Below are 17,749 nucleotides of genomic sequence, written 5' to 3'. Positions count from 1 at the left end.
AGCAAACACTTCATTATACTTATGTTGCATAAGACAAATACATTGATATGTACAATAAATTACCATTGAATTTATTGCTACATTTTACATGTCTACACACTAGTAAACTATTAATTCATTAGAGCAATGAAAATACAGTCATTGCATTAAAATGAAACTATTTTTAATTTGAAATGTAAAAGTCACTCTGTAACACAGGAGAAAGGATGGTCTGGGGTTAGGGTACTAGCCTGGGGCTTGGGAGAACTAGGTGACATTTCCTGCATGGCCTCAGGCAAGTCACTTAGATTTCAGTTTTCAGAGTAGCAGCCGTGTTAGTCTGTATCCACAAAAAGAACAGGAGTACTTGTGGCACCTTAGAGACTAACTAATTTATTTGAAAAAAGAACAGGAGTACTTGTGGCACCTTAGAGACTAACAAATTTATTAGAGCATAAGCTTTCGTGGGCTACAACCCATGAAAGCTTATGCTCTAATAAATTTGTTAGTCTCTAAGGTGCCACAAGTACTCCTGTTCTTTTTGCGGATACAGACTAACACGGCTGCTACTCTGAAACCTAATTTATTTGAGCATAAGCTTTCGTGGGCTACAGCCCACTTCATCGGATGCATAGAATGGAACATATAGTAAGGAGATATCTATACACATACAGAGAACATGAAAAGGTGGGAGTTGCCCTACCAACTCTAAGAGGCTAACTAATTAAGAGAAAACATTTTTGTAGTGATAATCAAGATGGCCCATTTCAGACAGTTTGACAAGAACGTGTGAGGATACTTAACGTGGGGAAATAGATTCAATGTGGAATCTAGATTTCATCTAGGATAGACTTCAATGGAAGCTTGGAACCTAAATACTTTTGTGAATCAGGGACTTAGCTGCTTTGTGCCTCACTTCCCCAACTAGAAAATGGGGATAATAGTACTTTCTTTCCTCACATGGCTGTTGTGAAGATAAATACCACTGAAGATTGTGAAGCACTCAAGTGGGAAAGTAATGAGAGCCAGATAAATACCCAGGATAGATACATAGTATTAATTACTTAGAGCTTGTTTACACTGGCAATTTACAGGGTTGCAACTTTCTCACTCAGGGGTGTAAAAAACACACTCCTGAGCGCAGCAAGTTTCAGCATTGTAAAGCGCCAGTGTAGGCAGTGTTCTAGCGTTGGGAGCTATGCCAGTGTAGACTAGCCCTTATATGATGTATCTGGCCTTGCAAAAATCAACTTGTCCAATCATGAGAGACAAGTAATTTTTTTCTTATGCACTTAAGACCCTGATACTACAAGTAACTCCAGCTGGGTTGACCTCTACACCTATACTGTGCCAGGGCCTATCATATTATATTATAGTAAGTCCCATTATGTTAGGCAATGTACAAATACATAACAAGAAGCAGACCTTGCCCCAGTCTAAACAAACTAGACTAACAAACGGTGGGAGGAAAAAGTGAGGCACAGAGAGGTGAAGTGACTTGCCCAGTGTCACACAGCAGGTTAGTGGCAGAATAGGGAACAGAAACATGCCTCCTGAGTCTCAATCCAGTGCATTAGCCACTAGCTCATGCTGCCTCTTCTCTCTCCTATATATTTAGGACCCACACTTGCAAACTTACACATGTGCTTTATTTTAATGCACCATGAGTAGTCCATCGAAGTTTCACAGGGCATTAAGTTAAACACACACATAAGTCTTTGTGCAGTCACAGTCTTATAGTGCAATAGTACCCAAAAGCACTAATCAGGATTGAGGCCTTACTGTGCTAAGCACAGAGAAAGCACTGCTTCAGAGCTCATGGCTAATCAAAAGACTCAAATCATATTTAAACAGTCTTTAGTCCTTCTCTGGGGCTCAGCTTCTACCCCTCCTAGGCTCCAGTCAGTCCCATCTCACCTTCTACTATAGGTCCCTAAACCATTGGGTTGCAGGGTAGAGGCCCCAAACTGCCCCCTTTCTTTCTTTCCCAGGGTCTTTTCCCACCTATGCAACTCAACCTCCTCACTGGCCCTTTTCTGGCTGTCTAGCGAGCCTCTCCCTCTTGAGCTGAGGAAGCACTCCCAGATTGCCTCTGAATGGCTACAGACAGCCATTGAACATACAACAAACCTGGTTCTTAGACATGTGCTCCTCCAGCATGTGACCCAGCTATCTTTCATTACTTTCACCCAAACTTGGCACAGTGAGCAAGCCCAGCCCCCTTAGAGGGCCAGCTCACTCTGACACTGATGGTGCCCTGTATAGGCACCCCAGGGTGATTTCAAGGCCCAGGAGGGAGTGGGAGCATGTGACCCACACTTCTAAGGAGAGGCCAGTTACGACCATCTCCTCTGGGACCCCCCACCTCACCCCCAGCAATACAACCCCACCCCGAGATAACTGAGACGAGGCTACTTTGCATTTGCAGAAAGTTTGACCTCTATGGCCTCCCATTTCTACCTTCCATTTTTACGTCATGACGCTATGCGCGCTCCACCCCCTTTTCATCAACGTGCAGGCGGCGCGAAAACCCAACTGACAGCGACAAGCCCCTGCTTCGCCGCTAGACCGCGTGACTTTACGAAGGGAGTAGGCGTGACCAGTTGGCGCTTAGATCACGTGACCCTAGAAAGGCGAGTCCCTGGGGCAGCCCGAGCCGTGCCAGCATCACGTGATGCTGGAAAGTCTTGATGTGTAGTCCTGCTGTGGTCACGTGGGCCGGTTGGCCTCGCCCCCCTCTCGCGCCGGGCTCTGTGAACCTGTCCCGCGCGCGCTTTTCTGCCTGGGTGCTTCCGTCGCGCGTTAATTCCTGTCAGGCGGCTTCGGCCGGGCCGGGCGCTCTTGCCCCATGGCTCTGGGGCAGGGGTCTCCCTGGGACTGAGGGATCCTGCTTCCCCCCTGCCGCGGGGGGGGGGATGGTGGGGAGAGTGACCATGGCCGCGGCGGCTACTTCTGCCCCGGGGAAGGACAGTGACGCCCCGGTGAGACACCCGCCCCACGGGACTCGGGAGCTGGGGCCCGGCTGTGGGAGGGCGGTGCTTTGGGGTGGGGTTCATGGCGCTTGCGGGGGCTCTGGCGTTGAAATGCAGGGCGGGGGGTGGAGGGCTCTGCGGTCGGGAGTCCTGCTCCTGCTGTTGTGGTGCTGTGAAGTGGGTCTTCTAAGTCAGGGGCTGTGGGGCCTCGTCCTGGGGCATGAGCAAGGAGTTGGGGTGCAGCGAGGTGAGGGACATGTTACTGGGGGGGCTGAGGGGGATAATGGGGTGGAACAAGGCAGTGATGTGATGGGGCAGGGACGGTCTTGCTGTACAGCACCTCGCGCAACAGGCTCCTGGGCCATGACGGGGGCTCCTAGGCACGCTGGTAAGACTAATAATGCTCATAAGTGATGGTTTGGTATTGCCATCTGAAAAGGTTCAGGGGCTCTGATGTGGTGCTGTGGAGCAGCTTCACAATGTGGCATTGTGGGTTTCCTGTGGTATGGGATTGCACTTTACAGATGTCCTGGTTCTTTGGGGGTGTATGTTTCATGCTGGTGCTGCATCAGGAGTGACTGTGGTGGTTGTTGTTGTTGTTTTACTGTTTGTAAAACTTCTCCAAATGCTAAATATTATTGAGCTAAGACATGAAGATTCAACATGAAAATGTTGTCCTGTTGCATCCCACCAACCCAGCATCCCAGTGGTAAATGTCAAATAACAACTGTTACCTTGAATTTATACGTCACTAATGCTACCGAAGTTATGGCTCAGTCTTTTTATTCATAATGTTTGTGGATTGCCTGAAGGCTGAACGAGTCCACTCAATTTTTCTCCTACAACAAAAACTCTAGTGTAGTGTAGCCTGTTGTTATTTAAGGCCTCATCTACCCACAATATTTTAGCTGTTATGAGTGTGGTTGATTTTTACTGAAATAGATAATTTGTACACCCTACTATAGAAACAGTTATACTGGTATAAAGATGGTTCCTTATTATATTATAGCTTATTCCCCTAAGGCCTGGTCTACACTACGGGATTAATTCGGATTTAGCAGCGTTAATCCGAATTAACCCTTCACCCGTCCACACTACAGAGCCAGTTAATTCGAATTAAAGGGCCCTTTAAATTGATTTCTGTACTCCACCTCGACGAACGGAGTAGAGCCTAAATCGATTTTGTTAATTCGAATTAGGGTTAGTGTGGCCGCACACCACCGAATTACTGTGTTTAAATTAATGGGGTAGTGTGGCCGCACACCACCGAATTAATGTGGTTAAAAACCGAATTAAGGTGCTTAGTGTGGCCGCGCACAATCGAATTTATACAACCTGTTTCCCAAATTCGAATGATCTAAATTCGGATTAATCCTGTAGTGTAGACATACCCTAATTTTATGGTAATAATTTGTACCGGTATAAGGACCTTTATACTAGTACATCTGCATCCACTCTAAGGGGTTGTACCACTTTAATTATACTGGTTTCCAACCAGTATAAAGTAGTACAAGAACTGAGTGTAGACCATCCCTTACTATCAAATTCATAGGCAAATGCAAGAAGCATAACAATTTATTACAAAATAATGACATTTGTACATTGTGAAGTTAGTTCAGTGATAGTATGACAGATAAGTGGTACTGCTCATATATTGGAGAAAGATGTAACAGATTATTTTCTATTTTGTGAAAAAAATTAGAATGTAGTTTCTCTTCCTTGAGACATATTTTAATATTAATATTTGCATTTCAATAGTGCCTTTAGGCCCCAATCAATATCAGGTTGGACTAGGTGCTGTACAAAGGGTGCACTTTGGTCACTGCCCTGAATCATAGATAATTTTTCTGGAAGATAGGCTTCCTTAACTAAGGTAGTCCAGGATCCTTTCAGAGTTATTTTAGGCCCTGATCATGCAATTAACTTCATGCAGGCAGACCTCTGTGCAGAGTTTCACTGAAGTCCTTGTGGCTGTGCAGGGGTCTACTCTGCAGAGTGAATTTCAAGTGAGCTTCCCTACCCAAGTTCCTGGATAGCTTTATCTAAAGTTGAAACATCTGTTGAAATACATATGAGCTTTCCTTATAGAAAGACTTGAATTTTTCTTTTATCCTGTTAAATAGTTTGGCAATGTACTGTTCAGTGTTACCACCTTACATACCTCATTAGTCTAAGTAACTGTTACTCATTGTTAAAATTAATGTTGAATTTTTTTACTTGTAGCCATGCAAGAAACGAAGAGAGGAAGATCCCCCTATAAAAACAATTACAAAATATTTTTCACCATTAGCAAGAACAGTGGATAAAGTGTCACCACCAAAATCTAACAACATATTGGATTATTTTAAAAAGACTTCTACAAATGAGAAGACCACCTTACTCATTGGAGTTGGAGAAAATAAAATAAACCAGTCTTACCAGCTGTGTGTTGATGATGGTAAAGATTGTAAATCACCTTTGAGACCTTCTTCAAAATCTTTTTCAAAGCTGAAAAGGAGAGAGAAGAGAGTTAATTTAAATAGTAAATTAAGAGATATTAAAACACCTGAGAATCAATGTGTGATAGAAATTAATAGCAATGACAGTACAGATGTGATGAAACCAAAGGAAGAGTGTTTAAATACAAGTTTTATTGCAAACAGTGCTTCTGCTCTACTTGCCCAAAAATATGTAGAAGAATTAGCAATAAATAATCAGCAAAGCAAAAACTCTTCAAACACTGTCACCTGCATAAAAGATGCTAAGAAAACTGGATCAGAACTAAATGTATCAAAAAATTACATTAAAAAATCAAGGAAGAGAAAGCACAAAGATGATACTGATTTGTCTGAAAATTCCTCCTCTGAAAACCAGCTGAATGAACAGGAACTAAAAGATAAAAAACAAATCACATCTTCTAAAATAATTGAAAGTAAGAGTACTGTAAGTAATTCAAGCCTTGAAGTTAATGTGGATAAGACATCACAGTTAAATGATAGTACAGTCACGGTGTCATTTGAGGACTTTTTGAAAAGTCAAGGAGAAAATAAAGTGGATCGAATTCTAGAAACCAGAATGCCAACACTAAACAATTTTATTATAGCAAGTGAAACAGACAAAAGTGGTAGTACCAGTGACCCTGAAAATGGCGAGGAGTCTCAGCAACTACCTCTTCGGACAGTAACTGTCCTTGCACAGATTCATCCCATTCCCCCCAAATCTCCCTCTCTGCTAAAGGAGCAAAAGGTTTCTAGGAAAATAGCTTCTATCTTTTTGAAGCAAAAAGGGTATGAAATAGAAAGAGAAAGCAGTCCATCTGTTTTTGAGATTGAACAGACTGAACAAATGACTCAGAAAAGAAAATCTAATGTAGTTATAGAGGAGGAAGAATTGGAGTTAGCTGTACTAGAAGCTGTAGGTCCTGAAGCTGTGAAGCCAAAATGTACTGTAGAAGAAAGACATCAATTTATGAAAGCTTTTAGACAACCAACATCCGATCCGGTAAAAAGTGGAGTTAAAAAAATACCTGGAAAACTGAAGGAAGTCAGTGAAAAGCCTTCAAAACAAAATGAGGGAATGGAAGAAAGTGAAGCAGCCTCAAATACAAGACATGAAAGTGAAATACTAAAGGATTATATTGACAAACATTCACACTGTGGTACCAAAAAAAGTAGTACTACTAAGGAGAGAACTAATATGCTTAAAAAGAAAAGAAAGAAGGTTTTGGAGACTAAAGAAACAAATGTTCCAAGTAGTAGTGGAAATAACGAAAATACTGGGGCTAATGCTCATATTAAAGAAAAAACCTTAGATGATATAAGAATCTTATCACATCCGAAACAGAACGAATTAAGAAGGAGCCTAAGGCAAAAGAAAATTGAAACCTTCAAAAACATTACGCCTGAAAAAGCTAGGATTAGTAATACTGTTTCTGAAAATGCACTAGGTGATAGTCCCCTACATGCTTCCACACCAAAATCAAGCAATAGATCCTTGAGGAAAAGTAACATGTATAAGGCTGAGGTGATTACAGTACCCTTTGATGCAAAGAGCCCAATAAGGTAAAAGTTTGCATTTTTAGAATATCTGGTATATTTTGCTTTGGTAAATAATTTTTATCTATTAGAATGGTTGCTTATTTATATAAATTTCAGCATTAAAGGCGGGATATAGATGGTAAGTGGATTGAGAAGCATTCCTAGGTTTCCTACAAACTAGCGGGCCGGTTGAATAGCAACATGGAAGAACTGAACTTTTTACTGGTCTTAGAACTAGTAGAGCCCTATGCTGCAGCTGCTGTATATACCTAGACCTTTGCAGCATCAGATCCTTAGTCCAAGTCTGGAGATTCATTTCTTCCATAGATGAAAGAATATTGTTACATTCTGGAGCATGTTTTCAGTTTTGGCATATGGGAAGATGTTGTAACTTCTGCTAATCTGTTGAAAAGCGGATCACAATAGGTGAGTAGAAAATGGTATGCAAGATTAAGTATCCTCAGACGGCTAAGAATTCCCTCTTATATTTACCCAAGTCAAAATTCTGATTTTTGTTTTTTTTCAGGTTTTGGTTTTAAATCAGTGGAATGGGATAGGGAAGCAAAAGTTCCTATTCTACTGTAGAATAAATGAACTACAGTAACTTGACACACTTGGAAATATTCTCTCTCTGACATGAATGTTAATATCACTTGGGTGTATGTCTGTACTCAAAGAAAAAATACATTTAGCTCCTTTATTCATTAGGATTTTTGCATCTGTTGATAGGAGTCAGTCTTAAATTCCAGTGAATCTGGGGTGGAGACTGATGCCTCCTTTAAAAAAAATTAATTTCATGATGTTTTTCCTTGTTTAGAATGAGGTTTACTCGAATTAATGCATCTAAAAAATCTGACAAAGCTGAAGCAATGGAAAATGAAGAATTTACTCCAAGAAATATAAAGGTAGCTTAAATAATCAAGTCTGTTATGTGTGTGTTTGAAAAGTCACTTGTAGAACATTAAAGTAAATAAGTGTAGCCCCTTCTTGTTCCCCATTGTGTAAAGTTAATCAACTAAGACTTGAAAAATCCATTCACCTCAGGTGCACTGGTAAATGAGGGGACCTAAATTTTTAATTATTACAGAACTTATGCTAACTTTTAAAAATAAAACATATTTGGAAGATTAGTGTAATCAGATGCAATGTCTGTCTGCAGGAAGATGGGTCCAGTGGCATTAGCTTTACCAAGATACATCTGAATGAAATGGGACTTCTGTTTTACTGCTGTTACTCACGATACTGTGGACAGCAGTAAAACTGTCAAAAATCATATCAGGTTCCTGCTGTAGCTTGGGAAAAGCATAAGTAGCAACTGAGGCATGCACTGGAATTCTTAATTAGAGGAAAAAGACCCAAATACTGAAGGCTGTGGGGAGGAGGGAAAGATAGAGTTGTCTGTCAGGAAGAGATATCAACATCAGGAGGCTGTGCAGGGATATCAAGAGCCAGAAAGCTCCTTCTCTAGCTGCTCTGAGGAAGGGAGTGGAGCTTCAATTATAAGGCATCTTCTGACCAGAGGCTGATACAAAATACAGTCTCTGATCAGGGCCCAGGGATAGCCTCCTTGCAAAACTCAGCATCTTGTTCCAAATAGGCAAGGTTGGGCTTCTTGTCACCAACCAAACCTCACTGGTGGAGCCTCCCAGTTTCATTCATCTCTACTTCTGGCTCATAGGTTTATGCCTCCAGCATGGGTGGGCTGAATTTGGTTTCAGGTGGACAGATAACCAGTATACAGTTGTGATGATGATGCAGTACCTTAGTCTTGAACATGTTTCAGTAGGTGTGAAGCTGCTTTCTACAACGTACCTGAGAAATCTTTATCAGAATGATAGTGTAGTACAGTTATATGGCAGAAACAAGCCACCTTAGACTTGGCACTACCTGGCATTCTAGTGGGCATTTTCAGCAGCAGGAGCAAAGATTATTCAGAGACCTAAGTACCTCCAGAACTGGGTTGATCATATTGGGTGCAGTACAAGAAAGCTTAAATTATTATTGTCTGTGCTCTACTTGTTTGTTTCATGGATAAATTACAAAATCTCTTTTTGTATGGCTGTCAGTTAGGCGCCTTTCATGGGCGGTACATTATTTTTAATTCAATGTTTATTCTTGTCTGCTCCATAGTGTCTGCTGCTGTTCCACACTTAATTTTTTTTTTTTTTTTTTAATCTTTAATGGCAATCCCCTCCCTTCTGCTCTGATAACTTGTGCGGTGTCTTTGTAAAAGTGGTATCCAGTGATAGCAATAGACTTGTAAGAGTTATGGTCCTCATGATGATCACAGTTTAGCCAATATTCTCTATTTTGGGGAACAACCTATGGCCTGTGTCATACAGGAGATCAAATTAGATTATCACAATGGCCCCTTCTGGCCTGCGAATCAATGAGTCTTCTGATAATGTGCTTGTATAAAATGGCACCAAATAAGATTTCCTTTAAGGAAAAACAATGAATCCCATAATCATTTTATTTCCTTGTAAATTGTATGCCACATGAGCTTTAAGAATGATGTAACTTATGTAGACTGATTTTTATTTAAATGTAGAATATATGGCTATAAATGGTCAGGCGTTTTTGTTATTTTGTACTTCGTCGATAGATGAGCTGTACTTCTAAAAATATATCCAAAGCTAAACAATTGATTGAAAAAGCAAAGGCCATACAACATAATAGATCAAAGGCTAATGAAGACACCCCAACACCTGTAAGACGCTCGTCTCGACAGCAAGCTCTTGCTGAAAAGAAAAAATTCCAAGAAAATGAAGTAAGTTTGCAAATTTTGAGTAGTAAGTCTCATTTAAGCAATAATTTAGTTTTAATTTCTTACCCTATGTACATATTTCTGCTATGGGATCATGTGAAGTGAATGGTGATGATGTGGTAGCATAGTTTTGGTTTTACACTATTAACTGGTATGAGCTGGGTCTGAAGATTAAGGGATCATTCCTGCAACCATATGGGCTGTGGAATCAGACTCTAACAGGACATAGCTTACTATAGTGTTCTGATTGAGGTTTTTACTTTAAGTAAAAAATGTCAATTTTATTAACAGGAAACTGGTCATTTACCCAGAAGATGCAGGATCTTGGTTTCTTTAATATCCCTAGTAGTTACAACCAAAAGAGATGGGGCAGGCCAGAAATATATGACCTATACGCATAACTGTTCCTAAACAGAATGACCTCTCATGGACAGTTTTTGGAAAAAGGTTCTAAAATCATACCACTTTCACAATGTTCCTTAATTCCTTTTTGTAGGAAAAAAGCTCACTCGTGTACTTGCTGCCTGAGTTGTTTTTTTTCCTGTAACTTACTCTATATACTCCTTTGTAGGAAACACAAGTAGAACTATTACATAGAGCAATTTTTGAGCTTTGCAACAGTGTCTAATTTATCAGTTCCAGCAATACCTATCATTAATTGGTAGTGTTCACAATTGGAAACAGTAACAATTTGGGGAGGAAGTTGTATTTCATTTTTTATCAATTTCTTTTTGTTTCCTGTCCAGGATTCAGTAATAATTTTAGACTCAAGCCCAAGTAGTACCACTGCTTCTACACCGAGTGTGGAGAAAAAGCAAAAGAAACTTCGAAGTTTAAATGATGTATTAGGGAAAAAATCTAGAAATATGAAGGTTACTAAGAGCTCACACGGTAATTGGATTTAAATAAACGCATTTAATTTTTATTTCAATGTATAAAGTGCCAATATTGAACACCAAGACCTACTTTGACTTCTGATTTGTGTGCTACACTAATATATAATTAACAACAAAGAAACTATGTGTATATGTCCTCTTGACAGTGTCCTTTAAATAGAGTAGAACAATTTTGGAAATCTCTAATTTAAAGAAACTAAAATAATTTCTGGTACTCCACCATTCCTCTTCATCGTCCTGCTAATTTATGTGGTTTTTATAATCATACTTTTATACACTCGTACTGAAGGAGAAGCTGACTATGTACAAATTACTGTCTGACTCGCAAGGTAAAAGTGAAACTAGAGAAAAATATTTAACAGTGCTAAATAAAATATTTTTAGACAGAAGTTTTTAAGTTGACAGTGTCTCTAGAGCGAGAAAGCTTTAAGGGAATTAAGTTACAGAATAAGTCTTTCATGAAGAAAAGTATATTAGATTTTAGGAATATTGCTATACATAACACAAAAATATCTAATATGGAGATTAAATTAGGATGAAAACATAACCGTAGCAATTATTTGGATGTTAGTACTAATCCAGATCTGCTTAATTTTTAAAGGAAAAGTAAGAGCCCCGCCTTCATTCCTGGGCAAAAAAGCTCAAAACATTGCAGATGAACCAATCCTAATTTTTGATGAAAGCAGGTCAGTCCAGTACAAATTGTGTATGATTTATGAGAAATGTATTGAATTCTTTCATGGTCATATTGAAATACCCAGGTTTTTTTGTAAGCCTGTCATGTTACATAATATTTAAAGTACACATCAAAGTGTAGTAAAAATGTTTTGGGTTTCAATATCAATTGGTATGTTACATATTAAAATGTTACAGGCTGATTTTTATACTGTTGTTGTTGAGTCCTTTTTATGTTGCTCAAAATCTAAACCTGCATTTAGTTAATAATGACTGCAATATGAAACATCTTAGAATCATAGAACTGGAAGGAACCTCAAGAGGTCATCTAGCCCAGTTCCCTGCACTCAAGGCAGAACTAAGTATTATCTAGACCAGGGGTAGGCAACCTACGGCACACGTGTGCCGAAGGCGGCATGTGAGCTGATTTTCAGTGGCACTCACACTGCCCGGGTCCTGGCCACCGGTCTGGGGGGCTCTGCATTTTAATTTAATTTTAAATGAAGCTTCTTAAACATTTTAAAACCCTTATTTACTTTACATACAACAATAGTTTAGTTATATATTATAGACTTATAGAAAGAGACCTTCTAAAAACGTTAAAATGTATTACTGGCACACGAAACCTTAAATCAGAGTGAATAAATGAAGACTCGGCACACCACTTCTGAAAGGTTGCCGACCCCTGATCTAGACCATCCCTGACAGGTGTTTGTCTAACCTGCTCTTAAAAATCCCCAATGATGGAGATTCTACCACTTCCCTAGGCAATTTATTCCAGTGCTTAACCACTCTGACAGTTAGGAAGTTTTTCTTAATGTCCAACCTAAACCACCCTTGCTGCAATTTAAGCCCATTGCTTCTTGTCCTATCCTCAGATGTTAAGAAGAACAATTTTTCTCCCTCCTCCTTGTAACAACCTTTTATCTACTTGAAAACTATTATCATGTCCCCTCTCAGTCTTCTCTTCTCCAGAATAAGCAAACCCAATTTTTTCAATCTTCGGTCATAGGTCATGTTTTCTAGACCTTTAATCATTTTTGTTGCTCTTCTCTGGACTCTCTAATTTGTCCACATCTTTCCTGAAATGTGGCGCCCAGAACTGGACACAATACTCCAGTTGAGGCCTAATCAGCGCATAGTAGAGTGGAAGAATTACTTCTCGTGTCTTGCTTACAATACTCCTGCTAATACATCCCAGAATGATGTTTGCTTTTTTTGCAACAACATTACACTGTTGACTCATATTTAGCTTGTGATGCACTATGATCCCCAGATCCCTTTCCACAGTACTCCTTCCTAAACAGTCATTTCCCATTTTGTATGTGTGCAACTGATTGTTCCTTCCTAAGTGGAGTACTTTGTGTTTGTCCTTACTGAATTTCATCCTGTTTACTTCAGACCATTTCTCCAGTTTGTCCAGCTCATTTTGAATTTTAATCCTATCTTCCAAAGCACTTGCAACCCCTCCCAGCTTGGTATCGTCCGCAAACTTTATAAGTGTACTGTCTATGCCAGTATCTAAGTCATTGATGAAGATATTGAACATAACTGGACCCAGAACTGATCCTTGCGGGACCCCACTCATTATGCCCTTCCAGCATGTCTGTGAACCACTGATAATTGCTCTCTGGGAACGATTTTCCAACCAGTTATGCACCCACCTTATAGTAGCTCCATCTAGGTTGTATTTCCCTAGTTTGTTTATGAGAAAGACATGCGAGACAGTATCAAAAGCCTTACTAAAGTCAAGATATACCACATGTACCATATCTTCTTAAAATATGCCTTAGAACTGTGGGAACCAGGAAGATGAGTGTATATTCCATTTTCCGGTTTGTTACTCTTAGTAAACCTTAGTGTTTAGCAGAGATTGTAATATGTAAATTATCTGTGGCACTGTTCAGGGCAACTGTACCTATATTTGCACTTAGTGGTCCAGCAATGGCACCCACTCTGAGGTTTTCGGCTCCCTTGTCCACTTCCTATCTCCCATCTGACAGGGGTATCTCTAGGCTGAACAGTTTCCTGCCTTCAGTGTATTATTCCCAGAAAAAGACAGTCTGTTCAAGCAGGTTTCTTTTTGCCTTCTTTTCAGAGAGTAATAACAGTGCAATTGCCCACAGTTATAAGTTACCACACAGTTCTTACTAAGCAAGCATATTTTATTTTTAAGGTAAAAGCACGACAGAGAAAATATATTAAAAACAATAAAGAAACTAAATGCATGCTAATAAGCTTACCAGAGTTCAACCCCTCATAAAAACAAAGGCTCTGGCAGAAGAAGTCCTTCAAATCCCACCTAGGGTTTTTTTTGTGTTTCATGTTCATCACAGATTCTACCCAGAACAAGCACCCAGTCTTATGGGGCCTCAGTGGGCTGAAGTCTTTCCAGTCCTTCCCTAAGGACGGGGGCCCACCATGGACCAGTGGTCCTTTCCTTTAGCTGGATCAGAACAAAAGCCCTGAGTCAGTTGATCACCAAGTTATTTATCCCTATGTCCTTTCTTTGTTTGTTGGTCTCTAGAGAATCCACTTTGAACCTTTGACGAGACCATGGATAGGTAATCAGCCAGACAGTGGGTCCCCACTTCAGGGCGAAACTTCTGATAATCAGAAGAATTATGCTAGCATATCCCCCTTCTCCTAGAGAAGTTATATGCAATTTCACAATAACACATAAACAGTATCATTTTTAATACAATGGATTCCACAGGTATTAAACTTAATTCAGCATTGCATATCTGACACAGTTTGGAATGTGTCAAATTGCTGGTAGGGATAAGTAAACTTTATTCATATTAAACGCTGTTGTGAACTCTGCATGCTTGGTAGCTTGATTGCTTTTCATTGTCACTTATTTTATTTAAAGCCAAGATACATCTGAAAATTCTCAAGACGATGAGCAGTTCAAAGCAAAACGTGAATTTTTGATGAGTGGTTTGCCAGAGTCTCTAAAAAGACACATTGCAAAGAAAGCAGCGGTATTAGAAGCATACTCTGTGGCAAGTTGCTGTTTTCAGAGAGTTGTCCATGTACAGCAGAAGGATGATTGTAAGTTTTTATTTGTCTGTGAGCCTGTGTAAATTCAAGTACATTGCTAGGAGATCTGTGCTGAAAATTAAAGTTTCAGAGACAAAGCTTTTTAGTATAACTATGATGGAATAATTGGCAGCTCCTACTTTTTCTTTGTGTTGCAATAACAAAACTAAATAAGTTTATTGGCATTAAAAATAGTCTTGTCAAATACAGATTTTAAAACAGAGCTGAAATACTTCAGTAATATGGAACATATAAATTCAGAAGTAGACAAATAGCATGTTTAAAAGATATAATTCCTAATAAAATAGGACTTGAAAAAACTACTTATTTAGAGAGTAAAAATCTTGCTTTTGGCCAGGTGGGACATGGAAGCAGCTGATTCTTTTCTGAAAGGAAATGGGATAAGAAAAACCAGAGCAGCCCAGGTGTGAAGATGTTGCAGTGTAAATTAAACAGGCTTGGCTTTGAGGGTATAGCAGTTACTTCTCACTTGGTCTAGGAGGCTGAGTTCATGGATTAAGTACTTTTTTCTTAACCATCTTTTAATTCTTACATAGGTTGTGTGGTGTGGAGGTTGACATCACCGTCCTGTCCTCTTCTAACCAAGCTAAGAGAACTAAACACTGAAGTAACTGATGTCACAAAACTCACTATTTCACTTGGTGAATTCTCAGATATAAATTCAAAACCTAGTGGCAGCAATTCTTCAATTGTGGTTAGTATTTTTAGTCTTTTATTGCTATAACTAAGGGTCAGTCAAAATGGTTTACATTTTCAGGGCTTTTGTTCTTTTACAAAATCCTGTGGCCTTAATTAAGGCATCTGCCCATGATTAATTTATTTAACTCAAGTTGGTTAATGTAGCTTGCTCCTTCCTGTTATAGCATGTCAGAGGGTATGTAGTCATTGTGCTTAACAAACTAGTTAAACAATTCTGCTTTAATAGTGAAACTTTTCATGTAAGTTTCTTTGGTCAATGCTTTTGGGTATTTTGAATGGTTTTTTATTTTATATTTATTGCAGTTGTCTGGACAGAGACCAGTTTTTCCCAAAATACTAAGGAAGTATTTGTTGGAAGAGATCAGATCTTCTAACTCACAGTTTCCTGTGAGAAAAGTTTTTTACCAGTTTCTGAAAAAGCAAACTGAACATGTACTTTTCAAAAATAAAAAACAAGGTTAGTGATGTATATAACTAAAACTACTGATATAGAAACAAGTAAATTTCAGGACAATTTAAATGTTTTTAAAAATATATAAATAGAAACATGATCTGAATAAAACTACAGTAATCTTATTTGGGTCATTGTGATTAAAGTATTTCTAAAATTTTAGGAAACAGTGAGAAATGTACTGTATCAGTACATTTGAAGTTTTGAAATGATGTAATGCATTTTATTCTTTGTTCATTAGTATGCATGAAAGAACATGAAACTACAAATTCTGAACTAGATCAAATGCATTCTGAAAATCAGGAAGAAACCAAGAGGAAAAGAAAAAGACCCGAAGACCACAAATCAAAACGAAGAAAACAAACTGATAATGCAGAGACTGAATTAAAATCCAAAACTCCCAAGAGCATAGTTACCCAAGTATCCTGTATAAAGCAAGCAGACACAGAAAAAGTAACACACTTGGAAACAAATAAACTCCAGAAATCTGATGTTAAAACAATAGAAGACCGTGAACTTGGATCAAAATTAAACCCTGTCTCTGGTAACTTTTTACATTTGCTACTTAAATTCTTAGAACATGCTCTCATACTATTAAGTGAATGGACCTAGATGGGGCTCATGGAATCCTCACAGTATGCTGCAGAGAACAGTTCTAAATGGTCTCTTTGGCAGATCCACAGGGGGAATGGAGGAGAGTTGGGAATCTCGTCAAATGGATAAGCCACTCTGGAGATAATGACTTAACCACAGAATGGAGTGATTTAAATCAAGCCAGTATAAATCATGATTTAAATTACTTGCTTTACTTTTTAAATATTGACTTCAATTAGGTTGAGACTTTGTAAAACTAACTTGAAAATTTGTACTATTGCAACATTAGATGAAAATTTGTAATGAATGAAATTATAAATGCTGTTTTATTGTTGTTTTTTTGTAAATGTCACTACTGGTAGGATATCTTACTTGAATTTTACAAAATGGCTATAGTTCTGTAACGAGAAACCAAACTACTGAAAATTAAGGCCATCATCCTGCAAATAGGTTTGTAATTTTACTCACCTGAATAGTGCCATTAACTTAATTGCAAACCCTGATGGAGGAGCTTTCTTGACATGTGGAAGTTCAGCATATCAGAAGGTAGTGTTGGTTGCAAATGTAGCAGAGGTTATCTGCTTATCAATTTTGTGTTAATTTGTGCTGTTCTCACAGCAAGGATATTAATGAGGTCCTAGATTTGTCTTTTTCACTGTAAATAATCATTTTAAATGTGAAACTTTTTTGCCGAAAAAAAATCTTTCAGTAAAATCTGAAATTCTATTGACCACTAGGAAACTAGTTAAAGAAACAAAATATCCACTATAGAAAGACTATATGAAATGGGAAGAAAGTAAAGAACTAGTAACATGCAAATAAAATAGCCAATTTTAATTAAAAAAAAAATGGTCACTGATTTTTTAAAAATAATTATTTTCATCCTGTTTAGCCCCATGTGTATGTGTACACACACGCACACGTACATTATTAGGCCCAATAAAGGGATAGCTGGGTGAAATTTAATGGTCTGTGATATGGATATCCCTTCTGGTCTTAAACTCTATGAATCTATGCATAGAGACTGTCATGAACTTGGATGTTTGTGTGCGCATGATCCTCCAACAGTGTGAATTCTGTTCTTTCTTTTTCTTTGCCTTTACCCCCCAACTTTCATGTAATCCCCTGCACACAGCCCACTTACTCAGGCTGTGCGCAACGACCAGCGTTTGACTCTAAGCACTTGTTGAGAAGTGTCTTGGCTCTTTTTTGCTTGTGTGAGTTGGTCCATTTTCCCCATCTTATTCTCTTAATTCCAGTGTTCCTCCAAAAAGCCTGCTGTAAAATTGAACTCAGCTTGCTTAGTTTTTCTAGATGCAGAAATGTTTAAAATGGACAATTTCTATTTTCTACGCTATAGGTGGTGAAAAGGAAGATGTGCTCTGGACAGAAAAATATCAACCTCAGGACTCCGGTGAACTTATAGGGAACTCAACAGAAATAAAAAAGTTACACAGGTCAGATATGAGAAAATGTATCCTATTATAAACCTATCATTGATTTTAATGAGGATTTTTGAGACTGTCCCACGTGTCATTCTCATAAGCAAGCCAGGGAACTGTGGCCTATACTAAATTACTATAAGGTGGATGCAATACTGGTTTAAAGACCATACTCAGAATAGTTATCAATAGTTC

At 38.7% G+C, this 17,749-nt stretch overlaps 1 protein-coding gene across 2 annotated transcripts in view; it reads left to right on the top strand.

The window, feature by feature from the left end:
- The first annotated feature begins 2,767 nt into the window (after positions 1-2,767).
- ATAD5 (ATPase family AAA domain containing 5) overlaps positions 2,768-17,749 on the top strand; it is a 28,025-nt gene continuing 13,043 nt past the window's right edge. For both annotated transcript variants that reach the window (XM_024192580.1, XM_024192579.1), the window contains exons 1-11: positions 2,768-2,960; positions 5,175-6,991; positions 7,785-7,872; positions 9,573-9,737; positions 10,481-10,625; positions 11,232-11,316; positions 14,178-14,359; positions 14,905-15,062; positions 15,371-15,524; positions 15,760-16,062; positions 17,473-17,569. In XM_024192580.1, the coding sequence (XP_024048348.1) occupies positions 2,895-2,960; positions 5,175-6,991; positions 7,785-7,872; positions 9,573-9,737; positions 10,481-10,625; positions 11,232-11,316; positions 14,178-14,359; positions 14,905-15,062; positions 15,371-15,524; positions 15,760-16,062; positions 17,473-17,569 (3,260 nt within the window). In that variant the 5' untranslated portion in view covers positions 2,768-2,894. The remainder of the gene's footprint in view (positions 2,961-5,174; positions 6,992-7,784; positions 7,873-9,572; positions 9,738-10,480; positions 10,626-11,231; positions 11,317-14,177; positions 14,360-14,904; positions 15,063-15,370; positions 15,525-15,759; positions 16,063-17,472; positions 17,570-17,749) is intronic.

Source organism: Terrapene carolina, unplaced genomic scaffold (genome assembly GCF_002925995.2).
Source record: "Terrapene carolina triunguis isolate 2854851 unplaced genomic scaffold, T_m_triunguis-2.0 Scaffold192, whole genome shotgun sequence".
Taxonomy (NCBI): domain Eukaryota; kingdom Metazoa; phylum Chordata; order Testudines; family Emydidae; genus Terrapene; species Terrapene triunguis.
The sequence above is the reverse complement of the archived record's forward strand: the minus strand, read 5'-3'. Positions and strand labels throughout refer to the sequence as shown.